The following is an 18998-nucleotide window of genomic DNA, read 5'->3' on the forward strand; positions in this document are numbered from 1 at the left end:
TCGAAGAGAAGGCCAGGCTCGCAGTCTCTGTTTTAATTCATCCTAAAAGTGTTCTATCAGGTTGAGGTCAGTACTCTGTGAAGGCCAGTCAAGTTCTTCCACCCCAGAGTCGCTCATCCATGTCTTGCTTTATGCAATGGTGTGTAGTCATGTTGGAACAGGAAGGGGCCATCCCCAAACTGTTTCCACAAAGTTGGGAGCATGAAATCATCCAAAATGTTTTGGTTTGTTGATGCCTTAAAAGTTTCCTTCACTAAAACTAAGAGGCCAAGCCCAACCCCTGAAAAACAACCCCACACCTTAATCCATCCTCCACCAAATGATTTGGGCCAGTGCACAAAGCAAGGACTATAAAGGCATTGGTGAGCAAGTTTATTGGACAGCCTTCCCAAAAGAGTTGAATCTGTTATAGCTGCAAAGGGTGGGCTAACTCAATGTTGAAACAATTGGACTAATACGCCATTAAAGTTCATCTGCGTGTGAAGTAAGGAAGAACTGATTATCGGCAAAGTGCTTGAGGCATCACCCCGGTACCGACGTCCATAACCAACGGTCGGCTGTCTTGTAATGACAACCGATGCGGCTGAGAAGCCACTCGGCTGTCATTACAAGGAGCGGGAGGGGACTCCCCCCCCTCCCGCCGCCTTCCTTGGCTTGCCCGGGTCTCCTGTCCCTCCGGGAGACCCAGGCAACCAGCCTGCATGGCCAACGAAGACCCCGATCAAAGCCACATTCAGCTCTGATAGGGTGTCCATTTTTTTTATCTGGCACCAGTACCCGGAAGTGATGTCATGACATTACTTCTGGATACTGGCGCCAGATAAAAAAAAATGACAGCATTCAAAATAGTCAAACTTGGCGTTTTGAATGCTTTTAAGTGCAAAGGAGGGGTTTTGGGTCTTTTAGACCCCCAGATCCCTTCACAAGTACCTGTGAAGTAGAAAAAATAAAAAAAATGTTTTTTAAATGTACGAAAATATCGGCCCATATCGGCCGATACTGATATGCGATGACCAAAATATCGGTATTGGTATCGGCAATGAAAAAATAATATCGGTCAATCACTAGTGTGAAGGCAGTTGTCCCAATACTTTTGACAATATAGTGTTTGAATTACATGGGTGGCAAGTGGTGAACAGAAAATAAAATTGTTGGTTCTCTTTACTAACTTCCTAAAGATTTATTGAAAACATTTTTGGACCATACAGTAGAAAAATATGTTGATTATGTAGTTACACAAGTAGTGTGTTGCAATAAGTAGTAGTAGGAGTAACACAGGTAAGTAAAATTGCCTGCTCAGGGGCTGTCGCTACGAGGAACCGAGAAAGACAACATGTGTCAATCGTTCATCTGACACTGAACATCAGATAACTGGGCAAAGACCAAATCATTAGATAAGTAAGAGGGTATTTGAAGATTAAAAAAAAAATATATACATATATATATATGCATCTCCTAAAATTTTAATATCATCAAAAAGTTAATTTATTTCAGTAATTCAATTCAAAAAGTGAAACTGATAATTTTTATATACATGTGTTACACACGGAGTAATATATTTCAAACATTTCTTTTTTTCATGGCTTACGGATAGTGAAAACTCAAAATTCAGTATCTCAGAAATTTAGAATAATAAATAAGACCAATAAAAAAAAGGATTTTTAATACAGAAATTTTGGCTTACTGAAAAGTATGTCCATGTACATGTAGCAACCTCCTAGGTAGGTGCTAGAGAGAGAGTGTGGTTTTGAATCCCTTCTGCTTACCAGAGGGAATGCTGGTAAATCTATCCTGTTCTCTGCCTACCAGAGAGCAGGATCTGCTAGTGAGGTCTGCCCAGTGTGCTCAGGTCAGCTCGGTCTGAAGAGTATTTCACATTGGTCCAATAGGGAAGCATAATGGACAGTGGGAGGAAACCTGACTAATGGGTGCACAGGCATTTAGTACAGCTCTGGTGATTTGGCCGAGGAAAAGTGCATTGTTGTATGTCCTGGATACTGTATAAATGTCACATGTGCTCAGGGTCTTTCAGCTGGGGAGCAGAGTCCCAGAGGGAGGGGGGCTGCCTCTTCCTCTGTAGAGGTGCCATGCGACCTCAGGTGGTTGACCTGAAGGCCTAAAGAGCTAGAGAGCAAAAGAACCTGGAGGTCCTGTGAAGCTGACTAGAATGGAGTAGCGGGGGTACAGATCTGTGTCAAGGGCCCTGACGTGGGAAGGGGGGTTGGGGGGGGCGGGGAACTGGAGAAAGTGCAGAGAAGGGCAACCAAACTGATAAGAGGCATTGAGGGACTCTGCTATGAGAAAGGATTAATGGAACTGAATTTATTTTAACTGAATTTATAATTTGAATTCTCTCTAGAGAAAAGGAGATTAGGGGGATATGATCAACATGTATAAATACATAAGGGGTCCATATAGTGAGCTTGGTGTTGAGGAAAATAGATTTTGTCTCCAAATATGGAAAGGTTTCTTCACCGTAAGAGCTGTGAAAATGTGGAATAGACTCCCTCTAGAGGTGGTTCTGGCCAGCTCACTAGATTGCATTAAAAAAGGCCTGGATTCTTTCCTGGGTGTACATAATATAACTGGGTACTAATATTTATAGGTAAAGTTGATCCAGGGAATATCCGATTGCCTCTGGGGGGATTAGGAAGGAATTTTTTCCCCTGCTGTAGAAAATTGGATCATGCTTTGCTGGGTTTTTTTCACCTTCCTCTGGATCAACTGCAGGTATAGGATTGTGTATATGGGTTTGTATGGTTTGGTTTTCTTTACTGTTTTTTTTTGTGTTGTTTATTGGTTGAGCCAGATGGACTTGTGTCTTTTTTCAACCTGACTAACTATCTAACCATGTAGCTAGAAGAGTCAGTGGTGACAGTGGATGGGTCTTAGTAAAGGGGATGCTAGAGAGTATTCTGAAGATAAAGTAGATCACCAAGTCTATTGCTGGAGAAAGAGCAAGGAGACTTAACCTTTTCCATATATATATAGTTCCAGTCGGAGTATCCACAAAAGTTCCACAATTAATACTAAAAACCAATTGGCAGTAAGGATGAATGTGTGAACTGTACCCTAATCAAACAGCAAGCCCTTCAGTGGCAGGGACAGTGCTACATACAGTATAGTACACACTCAATACTTGGTCGGCGCTCCTTTTGCAAGAATTACTGCATCAACGTGGCGTGACATGGAGACGATCAGCCTGTGGTACTGCTGTGGTGTTATGGAAGCCCAGGTTGCTTTAATAGTGGCCTTCAGTTCATCTGCATTGTAGGGTCTGGTGTCTCTCATCCTCTTCTTGACAATACCCCACAGATTCTTTATGGGGCTTAGGTTAGGCAGGTTTGCTGGCCAATCAAGCACAGTGATACCATGATCATTATACCAGGTATTTGTACTTTTGTCAGTGTGGGCAGGTGCCAAGTCCTGCTGAAAAATGAAATCAGCATTTCCATAAAGCTGGTCAGCAGAGGGAAGCATGAAGTGCTCTATAATGTCCTGGTAGTTGACCAACAACAGCAGATGACATGGCTCCCCAAATCAACACTAACTGTGGAAACTTCACACTAGACCCCACTTGGATTCTGTGCCTCCCAGTCTTCCTCCAGACTCTGGGATCTTGATTTCCAAATGAAATGCAACATTTTTCACCATCCGTGATGATTTGGGGAGCCATGTTAAAAGCATGTTTAGTTGAGGTAGGAGGGTTTGCCAGGGATATAAGGAGTGCAAAAAGGAGACAAAATACAATGGCTAATGAAACCCTCCTAGCTGGGGCTGAATTAAAAAAAAGGGGGTGGCACTTGGGGTTTAATAAGAATTAATAGTAGGGGAATGAAGAGATTGGGAATGAAAGACATGTTAAACGTAAAGAGAAAAAATGGATCAGCTGAATCCCCCAAAAGGTGTGTGTGTGTGTGTGTGTGTATAGAATCAGGCATGATGATCATTTTCCCATTGAGAGGTTAAACATGGGAGTAAAAAAGAAAAAAGCTTTAGTAATGATGAGTGGTGCATTAATGGATTCAGCAGGCCCAAGTGGCTGTGAATTTGAAGGGGGAATCCTTTACTAGGTTCTTCCATGACTTTAGCATTTTTTGAGTCTCCGACCTGGAGTAGCACTTAAGGGTCTCCTTCCCACCCGCACCCTGTGATTGGACTGCCTCCTTGTACTGTGGCACATCTGATTGGTGTACTGTGCTGCTTCTCTCTACCCTTCTCTAAGCTCTGCTGTACAGGGACTGTTAATGCCTGATACCAAGTTACATTCAGATATTTACACTGCTTGCAATTAAATAAAATCAATTTCCGGATGTATTAATGAATATAGAGCTGCATTAATATGTATCTTTTATAGTGTATCTGTCCAGAGATTGGCTTTCATAAAATGTCAGCCTTTTCTATCATATGAGAGAACTGTCATTTAAGTTGATATACATTTAAATCAAAGACTGTAGTGACAAAAGTAATAATTAAAAAAAAATAAAATATAATCTGATATTAATAAAGTAGTATACTACAAAGTTCATCAATAACATAACCATGAAAGGAAAAAATAAAATAAAAATATTTTTTTTATGCATACATGTGATTGTATACTGTCCTAAATAAGATAAGTGTAAATGAACTTCTGATTCTGCATAGAAAATAATTATAATAGCATAGAATATTTTTCCTAATTTTTTTTTTTACCACTGTAACAACTTAATTTGTCTTTGAGGACCAATGTAACTATAATCTGTACACGTTTCCTGTGGATATGTAGAGTGAAAAAAATTACATTTGCATTTGATAAAGTTTTCCTTCCATGACCAAAACCTTATCTCAAGGTTGCTGATAAATATACCCATTTTAGGTATATTTTGAAAATATTGTCTATACATTAACAGAAGTTTGCACATACTGACACAGATGGGTGGCATGCAGCTAAACATATAAATACCCATGTTACAGTCCCAATGGTCACTCACTGGTCACCTAAACACCATGAAACTCCTTCTGATCTGTGTGCTCCTCGGAGCAGCTGGTGAGTCCTCTTTACCTATACTTAAAAGGAAAAATCCTTGTATGCAGCAATATAGATGCTAACAAATGCACAAAGTACTTCTTATTTTGTAGTTTTGCTACCCTAAATAGTTTTACATAGAGTTTCTGAATGACACCGTGTATTTTATTCCCAGCTGCTTTGGATGATGATAAGATCGTTGGAGGTTACACCTGCGCCAAGAACTCCGTCCCTTACCAGGTATCTCTGAACTCTGGATATCACTTCTGTGGTGGAGCCCTCCTCAACTCCTTGTGGGTGATCTCCGCTGCTCACTGCTACAAGGCGTAAGTAGAATTGTGATGGCAACAGTTTGTACTAGGATAGTTTGGAGTCATAATTGTCTAACTGGCTGGCTGTATGGTTAGTTTGATTATAGAGGGGCTGACTGGTTGGTCTGATTTCTTGATTTACTTTATATTAAAAGATTACTATCACAAAAATATTTAATTCTGGTATTGCATTAGATTATTACATGTCATTAAATATTAAGTATACTTTCCTTTTTTATTTCAATTTTTATATTCTTCCCCCTATTGACATGCAGACCGAGTTGTCCTACAAAAGTGACAAGTTGGGACAAATAAAAAAGTTAGCTATACATGGCTTCGTTTTCTTTTTTTTTCCATTTAGCCAGTTGGCTGAACAAAAAAAAAGACTGAACTAAGTTTCCCATTCACATATTCAAGGTGTATTTGGATGTCCTCCCTGCTGTGTCATTGCATTCTGAGGGCGGGACCCAATGTCAGCATATACCGATCAGCGCAGCAGCTGATTAAGTGAAAATATACCAACAAGTCTATTCATGAAAAGTTGACATGTAGATTGGCTTCCCATGAATGCGAATGGCCATTCATGGATAGAAATTTGGCCAGTTCCTGCAGAACCAGCTGAATTCCGATCTGTCTATGGTCAGCCTAAGACTATCCATAGTGCTTACCATGAACCATGGTCCTCCTTATTCCCATGGTATAAATTCTCTTACAGAAAAAAAAACAAAACTGCTGATGCAATTCTGTAAGCATCCCTGGTGGTCTTATAGACATTCCAAACCTCTCTCACTGCCATTTATGCTGGAAATCGTAGGCAGCATCCATATTTCTGTCCTGGGAAACTCACTTTCAAAGAAAATGGAAAATAATGCAAAAACATTTCAAATTCTCCTTCACTGAATGTTGAGTGTAGCCTCTATTGCCGACATACACTGTATACAAGGCAGAAAGTTATACATTTGTCACAGGATAATTTTATGGGACTTAAAAGTAAACATGGAGCTCTATTCGACATGATAATGTTGACCAAATTAGTGTTAATAAAGTAAAATCTCGATAGCGGTGGACATTACATAATTTTATTCAAACTTCAAACAACAAGCATATACTAGTAAGATGAAAAAACATTTAATTGTAAAGGTTGCCAGATTCCCAATGCTGAGGGCTGCTTTCCCAAACATAGACTAGAAGGAAACATTGTCCACACAATGTTGATTTATATATCCTTTTGTAGGACTTGTAGACAGCGGATCCTCTAAGCGTGTTGATATTGAAACTTTTAACATCCACAGTGGATAGTGATCACCTTCTCATTCAGTCACATATGTATGTGTAATCGTGACACATAGCTTAGCTTACCACTATGAAATATAGACCTCAGATTCAATCATCATGCTTCCTCTGTATGTTTAGGGGTTGTAACTTTTTGGATATTTGTCTGACTCTTCAAAAAAATATAAATTTAAATGAAAACTTTGTGCCCCGAGTTTGGATTAAATGGATAGAAAAGTAACTATTTTCAGCCTACATCACTCTTAAATGTCCAATGCAGATTAGATAGTAGATCTGGATTCCATAACTTTATTGCACACTCTTTATGTCTATCCAGGAGCCTTCAGGTCAGACTGGGAGAACACAACATTGCTTCTTCTGAGGGCACCGAACAGTTCATCAACTCTGCCAAGGTCATCAGACATGGAAGCTACAACTCCAGAACCCTGGACAATGACATTCTGTTGATCAAGCTAGCTTCACCCGCCACCCTCAACTCCTACGTCAAGACTGTGTCTCTGCCCAGTGGCTGTGCTGCTGCCGGGTCCAGCTGCCTGATCTCCGGATGGGGCAACACTCTCAGCAGTGGAAGTAAGTCAAGGCAGTTGTATAACTGACCATTAATCTCCTTAGCCACTTGTTAAGCTAAAGTGTATCTAAAGCGAGGACATTTTCTTCTAGATAAAATGTTGAAGGGATTGTATTGCTGTCTGTGTCTCCACTTGGGATTTTCTCTCACTCTATTTTTCCCTGGTGTTCAATAGCACTGCCCTAAATGTGAAGTTATATGCAAAATTTTTAGCTGTCACCAGAAGAGGAATATAAGGTAAATCATCCAATGGTATGAGTGGGGATTTCTTCTCACTTTGAAGAGATGTCCTCCATCTTCCTGGTATTCCTACAGGACAGGAAGCAAGAAAAAAATCTCCCCAATCACACACAGATGGCAAAAAAAAAGAAATGAAATACACGGTTTTTAACAATTCCATAATCTATATTTATCCAAGGAATATGGATAAATATAGGGAAGAATCTGAGAAAAAAAAAGCTTTAGGCGTAATTGGGGTCTAGCTTGGTGTGAGCATACCAAATTCAGCTAACAGTTACTTAAGACCTTTCCCTAAACTGGTTGACTAACAGCCGCTTAGAGGCTTCATCTTTGCTTTACTTCCTAGTATAATCAACATTTTCACTCATCCATTTATTTCTATGTAATTTATTATGTCTCTTCTTTTCTGCAGCCAACTACCCTGACCTCCTGCAGTGTCTAAATGCCCCCATTCTGACTGCTTCCCAGTGTAGCAATGCTTACCCTGGTGAGATCACTGGTAACATGATCTGTCTTGGATACTTGGAAGGTGGCAAGGATTCCTGCCAGGTAACTTCGCTAATATGTTTCATGTTCAAATATTAGAGCTATTAACATTATGAAATGTTGAACATGTCTCTGCACATGTTGTACCCTAAGAAATGTATAAGTGGTTTGCTGTCAGAAAAGTTGGATTTGCCTAGATATCTGTGTTCAATATTTAATGAATAATATATGCAATAAAATGTCAAGAAGAATAGACTTTGGAATGAGAACCTCTTTGCCTCAATTGTGTTTGGAGAGTCCTTTAATGATAACATGACTTTCTAAATTTAAACATATTTTTTTCTTTTCTCAGGGTGACTCTGGTGGCCCTGTGGTCTGCAATGGACAGCTCCAGGGTGTTGTCTCCTGGGGATACGGCTGTGCCCAGAGGAACTACCCCGGTGTCTACACCAAGGTCTGCAACTACAACTCCTGGATCGCCAGCACCCAGGCTGCCAACTAAATACTAGACTTTTCATGTTATCTATCCACAGCTATATATCAGCTGGAATGTGAATAAAATATTATAAGAACCTGAAATGTATTGTGTGTTATATTAAAAATCAGCTGCACTTATATTTAATTTCAAATACAAGAATATGATCCCAAGAAAATACAGTGCCTCCATCCCTAATGGTTAAAGCAAACACTTGACAGCAGTTACAAATATGATGCAGACATGTATACAAAAAAGGCTGACACAAAAAAATACATTGTTATAATAGTAATAAGATATATTCGGTAAAAAAGTACATGGTCGTCACTAAATGTTGCAACTATGCATCTAAGTAGCTCTACACGTTTCATGGATCCCTGTCCACTCATCAGGAGCTTAAAGCCAAAGAATTACCTGTAAATGTATAACATGTGGGTTTGTAAAAAAGTACATGAAATCTCAAAGAAAAAAGAAATAAACAATTTTGCCTCATCACTTACACATGTCGGCATCAAAAATATACCCAGCATTTGGGGGGGGGGTGTAATGAATGAACGCACCAGGGCAGAAGTCTGATCTGGGGTCATGGCAAAGATGAACCACCCATTCCAAAGGGGGAGGAGGGGAGGGAAGAGTTGGGAAGGCAGTCGGAAGGCAAACCAGTACATATGGACCCATTCCGTGAGAAGTGAACATACATGTCGACAGGTGTTAATCTAAAAAAAAATGATATATATATATATATATATATATATATACATTAAAAAGTGAAAAGTATATGCTAATAAGTAGATAGGTAGAGAATAGTGTCTGATAATGTGTTCCCCAAAGCCATGGGAAATTCAAAGGTACTGAGGGAGATTCGTAAAAGTCCAGCTTCCCCGGCCCCTCTTATGTGTAAGTCACCCTGTGTCTATTAGGGGCAGAGGGTGACCAAGAACCCCAGTTGGGTCTGCACTAATCAGACTCGCTGTACAACCACACAGGATTCAGCATTTCGTGTTACCCCAGTTATCCTGGGTTCTATATGTGTGGTTTGTGTTGAAAGAATGAAGAGCCTCTTTTACTTGGGACAATAATATTTCTGAACAATATCCCTCAAGAAATATATAAAGATAAACAATTTGACTTTTCAGATTGCTTGAATATTGTTGGAGTCTCTCATAGACCCTTGCTAGATAGTGAGGTGGGGTGGGGTTTGTTATTGTTAAGTACCTGTATCCAATTGTTCTATTGTTTCTGTCTGCCATAAGATCAACCTATTATGGGTAGGGTTGAGCGGACACCTAGATGTCCGTGTACGACGGGTTCGGCCGAACTTTAAAAAAAAGTCCGGGTCCGTGTCCCGGACTTTTACCGAACTTTTCCCGGACACCGAACCCCATTGAAGTCAATGGGGACCCGAACTTTAAGGCACTAAAATGGCTCTAAAACACCAAAGGAAAGGGCTAGAGTGCTGCAAATGGCAGCAAAACGTAATTAAGAGCATGGCAAGTGCTCTGCAAACAAATGTGGATAGGGAAATAACTTAAAACAACAAAAAAAAACAGAAAAATAAAACAATGTTCTTCTTCATCTCTGAAGGACGAGGCCCATATGGAGTAGTAGGGAGGTTGAGGTGGTGGTGGATGTGGCGGTGACATAGGCATGCGCACAGGGTGTGCCGGGTGTGCCTGGGCACACCCTAATCACCTAGGGCACATAGCATTGCCAGTGAGGAGATGGGAAAGATCTCCCTCGGACCTGCTCTGCTCTATTTCTCTTTGCCTACAGGTACATGGCCCCGATACATTACTCTCCCTGCTGGCAAACACATGCATGTGTATTTCAACTTTAGGGTGCACACCTTAATGCAATAGGCTGCGCACACCTATGGGTGGTGTAGGTGGAAGCGGCGGTGGAGGAGGACCAGGGCCGGATTAAGAGCATCATGGGCTTGGTGCTGAGGATTTTGAAGGGCCTTAAGGGCCGTGCCTTGCCATGCACCCAGACGAGGAAGGGTGCAGCCATGCATGCCTAATTCAACATGGGATGCTGTCTCTGAAGCCCATAAACACATCCATGCATCGGCAACCGTCCCTCCTTGTCCGGCCTTCGCGCTGTGTGGGGAGGTTCTGAGGGTGCTGCCTGGGGAAGCGAGCATAGAAGCCAGACTTCTGTGTTTACAAGTGACAGAAGAGCGGTAACAGTGAATATGGCCAACCCGGGGCCTATATAAAAGGTAGGGGCCTCGAGCTGCAGCTCCAATAGCCCCTACGTTAATCTGGCCCTGAGGAGGAGGACGAGGTAGCCAACACTGCTTCTTTTCACAAATTTTAAATGAGGGTACACCCCAAAAGAGTGAGAAAGAGCAAAAATGGAACAATGGGTGGGTAAGGTCGGTATCCATTGCTATTCTGCACAAGGTACGGAAAAGTCCCGTGGGATCCATGCCTGGTTCATTTTAATGAACGTGAGCTTGTCCACATTGTCTCTGGACAGGCGGCTGCGCTTGTCTGTTATAACGCCCCCAGCCGTGCTAAATACCCGTTCAGATAATACACTGGCTGCAGGGCACGCCAGCACCTCCAAGGCGTAAAGGGCAAGCTCAGGCCATGTGCCCAATTTGGAGACCCAGAAGTTGAAGGGGGCAGACCCCTCATTCACTACATGTAGGCGTGTGCACACATACTGCTCCACCATGTTGGTAAAATGCTGCCTCCAGCTAAGACGTTCCATCTGAGCTGCTGGTGCTGCTGTTTGTTGTGGCGTGCTGACAAAGCTTTTCCACATTTCGGCCATGCTAACCCTGCCTTCTGAGGTGCTGGCGGTGCCCTGGTTGCGTTGGCGACCTCCTCCTCCTCCTCCTCTGCCTTGTGCTTCCACTGCGGCCCCGCTGTCAGATGGGAATGCCAGCAGCATGGCGTCTACCAGCGTGCGCTTGTACTCGCGCATCTTGCGATCGCGCTCCAGTGAGTGAATTAAGGATGGTACGTTGTCCTTGTAACGGGGATCCAGCAGCGTGGCCACCCAGTAATCAGCACAAGTTAGAATGTGGGCAACTCGGCGGTCGTTGTGGAGACACTGCAGCATGTAATCGTTCATGTGTGCCAGGCTGCCCAGAGGCAACAAAAGGCTGTCCTCTGTGGGAGGTGTATCGTCCGTGTCCTCTGTATCCCCCCAGCCACGCACCAGTGATGGCCATGAGCTGGCCTGGGTGCCACCCTGCTGTGAACATGGTTCCATCTCCTCCTCCAGCTCCTCCTCCTCCTCATCCTCCTCATCCTCCAGAACTGTGCCCCTGCTGGACAATTGTGTCCCTGGCGTTTGTGTGTGCAGGAACCCACCCTCGGAGCCCCTTGCGAATGACTGCCCTGAAAGCCTTGGAAATGTTACCTCTTCATCCTCCTCCTCATCCTGTGCCACATCCTCTTCCATCATCGCCCGAATTGTTTTTTCAAGGAGGCATAGAAGTGGGATAGTTAAGCTGAGAACGGCGTCATTGCCACTGGCCATGTTGGTGGAGTACTCAAAACAGCGCAACAAGGCACACAGGTCTCGCATGGAGGCCCAGTTATTGGTGGTGAAGTGGTGCTGTTCCGCAGAGCGACTCACGCGTGCGTGCTGCAGCTGAAACTCCACTATGGCCTGCTGCTGCTCGCACAGTCTTTCCAGCATGTGCAAGGTGGAGTTCCACCTTGTGGGCACGTCACATATGAGGCGGTGAGCGGGAATGCCGAAGTTACGCTGCAGCGCTGCCAGGCGAGCAGCAGCAGGGTGAGAACGCCGAAAGTGCGCACAAACGGCCCGCACTTTCTGCAGCAGCTCTGACATATCGGGGTAGTTTTTAAGGAACCTCTGCACCACCAAATTCAGCACATGCGCCAGGCAAGGGATGTGCGTCAAACCGGCTGGGCCCAGAGCTGCTATGAGATTTCTCCCGTTATCGCACACCACCAGGCCGGGCTTGAGGCTCGCTGGCAGCAACCACTCATTTGTCTGCTGTTCCATGCTCCTCCACAACTCCTGCGCGGTGAGTGGTTTGTCCCCCAAACAGGCAAGTTGTAAAACTGCCTGCTGTCGTTTACCCCTGGCCGTGCTGAAGTTGGTGGTGAAGGTGTTACGCTGTCCGGATGAGGAGGCGGTAGAGGATGAGGAAGCGGAGTAGGAGGAGTTAGGAACAGGAGGCAAACTGAAGCGCCCTGCAATCCTCGGTGGTGGAAGGACATGCGCCAAATTGCTATCCGCCTCAGGCCCATCCGCCACTGCATTTACCCAGTGTGCCGTTAGGGAGATATAACGCCCCTGACCGTGCTTACTGGTCCACGTATCGGTAGTTAGGTGGACCTTGGCACAGATGGCGTTGCGCAGTGCACACCTGATTTTTTCCCCCACTTGGTTGTGCAGGGAAGGGATGGCTTGCCTGGAAAAGTAGTGGCGGCTGGGCACGACGTACTGTGGGACAGCCACCGACATAAGGTTTTTAAAACTGTGCGTCTCCACCAGACGGAATGACAGCATTTCAAAGGCCAATAATTTTGAAATGCTGGCATTCAGGGCCAGGGATCGCGGGTGGGTAGGGGGGTACTTCCTCTTCCTCTCAAGTGTTTGGGAGATGGAAAGCTGAACGCTTCCACGGGACATTGTGGAGATGGTTGTTGGTGACCCAGATGGTGGTGTTGCTGACAGATCGTCTGTTTGCGGGGTGGCAGGTGCCGGTATCACTACAGATGTGGCTGGAGCGGCCGAGACTGCAGCAGAAGAGGAAGCAGGATGAGCCAGAGACGTTTCTTGGTTTTGAAGGTGTGTACTCCACTGCAGCTCGTGCTTTGCACTTAGATGCCTGATCATGCAGGTTGTGCTCAGGTTGAGAAGGTTTATGCCTCGCTTCAAGCTCTGATTGCACAGGGTGCAAACCACTCGTGTCCTGTCATCAGCACATTTTCTAAAGAACTTCCACGCTAGAGAACTCCTTTGAGCTGACTTTGGTGCGCTCGTTCCCTTGCTGCGTTGGGCAGTAGCGGGCGTAGTGTCTAGGGCACGGCCGCTCCGCTTCTGCACCCTGCTCCCTCTTCTGCTGTGCTGGTGGCTCTGTGCGACCACCGCCTCTTCCTCCAAACTACTCAGGTCACCTGCATGACGTTCATTCCATGTGGGGTCGAGGACCTCATCGTCCTCCACATCATCTTCCACCCAGTCTTCACCCCTGCCCTCCTTGTCGGTCTCCACAATGCTGAACGCCGCAGCAGTTGGCACGTGCGTTTCGTCATCATCGGAGACGTGCTGCGATGATCCTTGCATGTACTCATCTTGAGAAATAAGTGGTTGGGCATCGCTGCACTCAATCTCTTCCACTTCTGGGGCAGGGCTAGGTGGATGGCCCTGGGAAACCCTGCTGACAGAGTCATCAAAAAGAAGAAGAGACTGCTGTATGGCATGGGGCTCAGACTGCTTGCCTGATTTGCAAGGGGGTGAGGTGAAAGACGGTTGGACATCGGCTGCAGGTGCCAACTGTGACCTTTCTGCAGTAGACTGGGTGGGAGACAATGTGAAGGAACTGGAGGCACTGTCAGCAGCAAACCAATCTACTATCGCCTCCACTTGTTCTGGCCTCATCACTTCTAGGGGCGTATGATGCCCTACCAAATACTGATGCAGGTTCTGTCGCCTACTCACACTTGAGGAAGGTGTTTCACTTGTGCGTGTAGCTGGCACAGATCGACCACGTCCTCTCCTTGCAACACGAGCTCTACCAGCAGCACCACGACCCAGGCCACGGCCCTTATTTGACGGTCTCCTCATATTTCTGTAATTTAAGATCTTGCCCTAGAAAGGTTTTTATTGAATAGCGGAATAGGAAATATGATCCAAAAAAGTGTATGTATCTCGCACGTACAAAACCACACTAGGCCCCAATTACTATTGTTTCTACCCCTAAAAGGATGGATGAGGAGTAGGAGGAGTATGGAACAGACAGCACCCTCAAATCTTCAGAAGTATGAGATGAACCTCAAAAACTTGGAAAGGTGGATCTCACACGTACCGACACAGACTATCCCGCAATTCAATTGATCCTCAAAGGTTTTTATTGAATAGCGGAATAGGAAATATGATCAAAAAAAGTGTATGTATCTCGCACGTACACCACCACACTAGGCCCCAATTACTATTGTTTGTACCCCTAAAAGGATGGTTGAGCAGTAGGAGGAGGAGTATGGAACAGGCAGCACCCTCAAATCTTCAGAAGTATGAGATGAACCCCAAAAACTTGGAAAGGTGGATCTCACACGTACCGACACAGACTATCACGCAATTTAATTGATCCCCAAAGGTTTTAATTGAATAGCGGAATAGAAAATATGATCAAAAAGAAAGTGTATGTATCTCACACGTACACCACCACACTAGGCCCCAATTACTATTGTTTGTACCCCTAAAAGGATGGTTGAGCAGTAGGAGGAGGAGTATGGAACAGGCAGCACCCTCAAATCTTCAGAAGTATGAGATGAACCCCAAAAACTTGGAAAGGTGGATCTCACACGTACCGACACAGACTATCACGCAATTTAATTGATCCCCAAAGGTTTTAATTGAATAGCGGAATAGAAAATATGATCAAAAAGAAAGTGTATGTATCTCACACGTACACCACCACACTAGGCCCCAATTACTATTGTTTGTACCCCTAAAAGGATGGTTGAGCAGTAGGAGGAGGAGTATGGAACAGGCAGCACCCTCAAATCTTCAGAAGTATGAGATGAACCCCAAAAACTTGGAAAGGTGGATCTCACACGTACCGACACAGACTATCACGCAATTTAATTGATCCCCAAAGGATTTAATTGAATAGCGGAATAGAAAATATGATCAAAAAGAAAGTGTATGTATCTCACACGTACACCACCACACTAGGCCCCAATTACTATTGTTTGTACCCCTAAAAGGATGGTTGAGCAGTAGGAGGAGGAGTATGGAACAGGCAGCACCCTCAAATCTTCAGAAGTATGAGATGAACCCCAAAAACTTGGAAAGGTGGATCTCACACGTACCGACACAGACTATCACGCAATTTAATTGATCCCCAAAGGTTTTAATTGAATAGCGGAATAGAAAATATGATCAAAAAGAAAGTGTATGTATCTCACACGTACACCACCACACTAGGCCCCAATTACTATTGTTTGTACCCCTAAAAGGATGGTTGAGCAGTAGGAGGAGGAGTATGGAACAGGCAGCACCCTCAAATCTTCAGAAGTATGAGATGAACCCCAAAAACTTGGAAAGGTGGATCTCACACATACCGACACAGACTATCACGCAATTTAATTGATCCCCAAAGGATTTAATTGAATAGCGGAATAGAAAATATGATCAAAAAGAAAGTGTATGTATCTCACACGTACACCACCACACTAGGCCCCAATTACTATTGTTTGTACCCCTAAAAGGATGGTTGAGCAGTAGGAGGAGGAGTATGGAACAGGCAGCACCCTCAAATCTTCAGAAGTATGAGATGAACCCCAAAAACTTGGAAAGGTGGATCTCACACGTACCGACACAGACTATCACGCAATTTAATTGATCCCCAAAGGTTTTAATTGAATAGCGGAATAGAAAATATGATCAAAAAGAAAGTGTATGTATCTCACACGTACACCACCACACTAGGCCCCAATTACTATTGTTTGTACCCCTAAAAGGATGGTTGAGCAGTAGGAGGAGGAGTATGGAACAGGCAGCACCCTCAAATCTTCAGAAGTATGAGATGAACCCCAAAAACTTGGAAAGGTGGATCTCCCACGTACCGACACAGACTATCACGCAATTTAATTGATCCCCAAAGGATTTAATTGAATAGCGGAATAGAAAATATGATCAAAAAGAAAGTGTATGTATCTCACATGTACACCACCACACTAGGCCCCAATTACTATTGTTTGTACCCCTAAAAGGATGGTTGAGCAGTAGGAGGAGGAGTATGGAACAGGCAGCACCCTCAAATCTTCAGAAGTATGAGATGAACCCCAAAAACTTGGAAAGGTGGATCTCACACGTACCGACACAGACTATCACGCAATTTAATTGATCCCCAAAGGTTTTAATTGAATAGCGGAATAGAAAATATGATCAAAAAGAAAGTGTATGTATCTCACACGTACACCACCACACTAGGCCCCAATTACTATTGTTTGTACCCCTAAAAGGATGGTTGAGCAGTAGGAGGAGGAGTATGGAACAGGCAGCACCCTCAAATCTTCAGAAGTATGAGATTGTGTTCACTGTACCCCACAAAGATTGTGTTCACTGCACCCCACAAAGATTGTGTTCACTGCACCTCAAAAAGGATTTTGTTCACTGCACCCCACAAAGATTGTGTTCACTGCACCCTAAAAGGATTTTGTTCATTGCACCCCAAAAAGATTGTGTTCACTGTACCCCCCAAAGATTGTGTTCACTGCACCCCACAAAGATTCTGTTCCCTGTACCCCACAAAGATTGTGTTCACTGCACCCCACAAAGGATTTTGTTCACTGCACCCCAAAATGATTGTGTTCACTGCACTCCAAAAAGGATGTTGTTCACTGCACCCCAAAAAGGATTTTGTTCACTGCACCCCAAAAAGATTGTGTTCACTGCACCCCACAAAGATTGTGTTCACTGCACCCCACAAAGGATTTTGTTCACTGCACCCCAAAAAGATTGTGTTCACTGTAACCCCCAAAGATTGTGTTCACTGCACCCCACAAAGGATTTTGTTCACTGCACCCCAAAAAGATTGTGTTCACTGTACCCCCCAAAGATTGTGTTCACTGCACCCCACAAAGATTCTGTTCACTGTACCCCACAAAGATTGTGTTCACTGCACCCCACAAAGGATTTTGTTCACTGCACCCCAAAAAGATTGTGTTCACTGCACCCCAAAAAGGATGTTGTTCACTGCACCCCAAAAAGGATTTTGTTCACTGCACCCCAAAAAGATTGTGTTCACTGCACCCCACAAAGATTGTGTTCACTGCACCCCACAAAGGATTTTGTTCACTGCACCCCAAAAAGATTGTGTTCACTGTACCCCCCAAAGATTGTGTTCACTGCACCCCACAAAGGATTTTGTTCACTGCACCCCAAAAAGATGGTGTTCACTGTACCCCCCAAAGATTGTGTTCACTGCACCCCACAAAGGATTTTGTTCACTGCACCCCAAAAAGATTGTGTTCACTGCACCCCAAAAAGGATGTTGTTCACTGCACCCCAAAAAGGATTTTGTTCACTGCACCCCAAAAAGATTGTGTTTACTGCACCCCACAAAGATTGTGTTCACTGCACCCCACAAAGGATTTTGTTCACTGCACCCCAAAAAGATTGTGTTCACTGTACCCCCCAAAGATTGTGTTCACTGCACCCCACAAAGGATTTTGTTCACTGCACCCCAAAAAGATGGTGTTCACTGTACCCCCCAAAGATTGTGTTCACTGCACCCCACAAAGATTCTGTTCACTGTACCCCACAAAGATTGTGTTCACTGCACCCCACAAAGGATTTTGTTCACTGCACCCCAAAAAGATTGTGTTCACTGCACCCCAAAAAGGATTTTGTTCACTGCACCCCAAAAAGGATGTTGTTCACTGCACCCCAAAAAGGATTTTGTTCACTGCACCCCAAAAAGATTGTGTTCACTGCACCCCACAAAGATTGTGTTCACTGCACCCCACAAAGGATTTTGTTCACTGCACCCCAAAAAGATTGTGTTCACTGCACCCCAAAAAGGATTTTGTTCACTGCACCCCAAAAAGGATGTTGTTCACTGCACCCCATAAAGGATTTTGTTCACTCCACCCCAAAAAGATTGTGTTCACTGCACCCCACAAAGATTGTGTTCACTGCACCCCAAAAAGGATTTTGTTCACTGCACCCCAAAAAGATTGTGTTCACTGTACCCCCCAAAGATTGTGTTCACTGCACCCCACAAAGATTCTGTTCCCTGTACCCCACAAAGATTGTGTTCACTGCACCCCACAAAGGATTTTGTTCACTGCACCCCAAAAAGATTGTGTTCACTGCACCCCAAAAAGGATTTTGTTCACTGCACCCCAAAAAGGATGTTGTTCACTGCACCCCAAAAAGGATTTTGTTCACTGCACCCCAAAAAGATTGTGTTCACTGCACCCCACAAAGATTGTGTTCACTGCACCCCACGAAGGATTTTGTTCACTGCACCCCAAAAAGATTGTGTTCACTGCACCCCAAAAAGGATTTTGTTCACTGCACCCCAAAAAGGATGTTGTTCACTGCACCCCAAAAAGGATTTTGTTGACTCCACCCCAAAAAGATTGTGTTCACTGCACCCCACAAAGATTGTGTTCACTGCACCCCAAAAAGATTGTGTTCACTGCACCCCACAAAGATTGTGTTCACTGCACCCCAAAAAGGATGTTGTTCACTGCACCCCAAAAAGATTGTGTTCACTGCACCCCACAACGTTTGTGTTCACTGCACCCCACAAAGGATTTTGTTCACTGCACCCCAAAAAGATTGTGTTCACTGCACCCCAAAAAGGATGTTGTTCACTGCACCCCAAAAAGGATTTTGTTCACTGCACCCCAAAAAGATTTTGTTCACTGCACCCCAAAAAGGACGTTGTTC

General features: G+C 44.2%; 1 protein-coding gene across 1 annotated transcript; it reads left to right on the forward strand.

Moving 5' to 3' along the window:
• Positions 1 to 4986: 4986 nt before the first annotated feature.
• LOC309563160 (trypsin-like) lies at positions 4987 to 8405 on the forward strand (the record flags this gene model as incomplete). Its single annotated transcript, XM_082267495.1, has 5 exons — positions 4987 to 5026; positions 5181 to 5331; positions 6926 to 7179; positions 7830 to 7966; positions 8256 to 8405. 5 exons carry the CDS (start codon positions 4987 to 4989, stop codon positions 8403 to 8405), a joined length of 732 nt encoding a protein of 243 aa, XP_082123621.1.
• Positions 8406 to 18998: the final 10593 nt, after the last annotated feature.

The sequence above is a fragment of the Pelophylax lessonae genome (genome assembly GCF_965119305.1).
Source record: "Pelophylax lessonae genome assembly, chromosome: 9".
In the NCBI taxonomy this organism is placed as follows: Eukaryota; Metazoa; Chordata; class Amphibia; order Anura; family Ranidae; genus Pelophylax; species Pelophylax lessonae.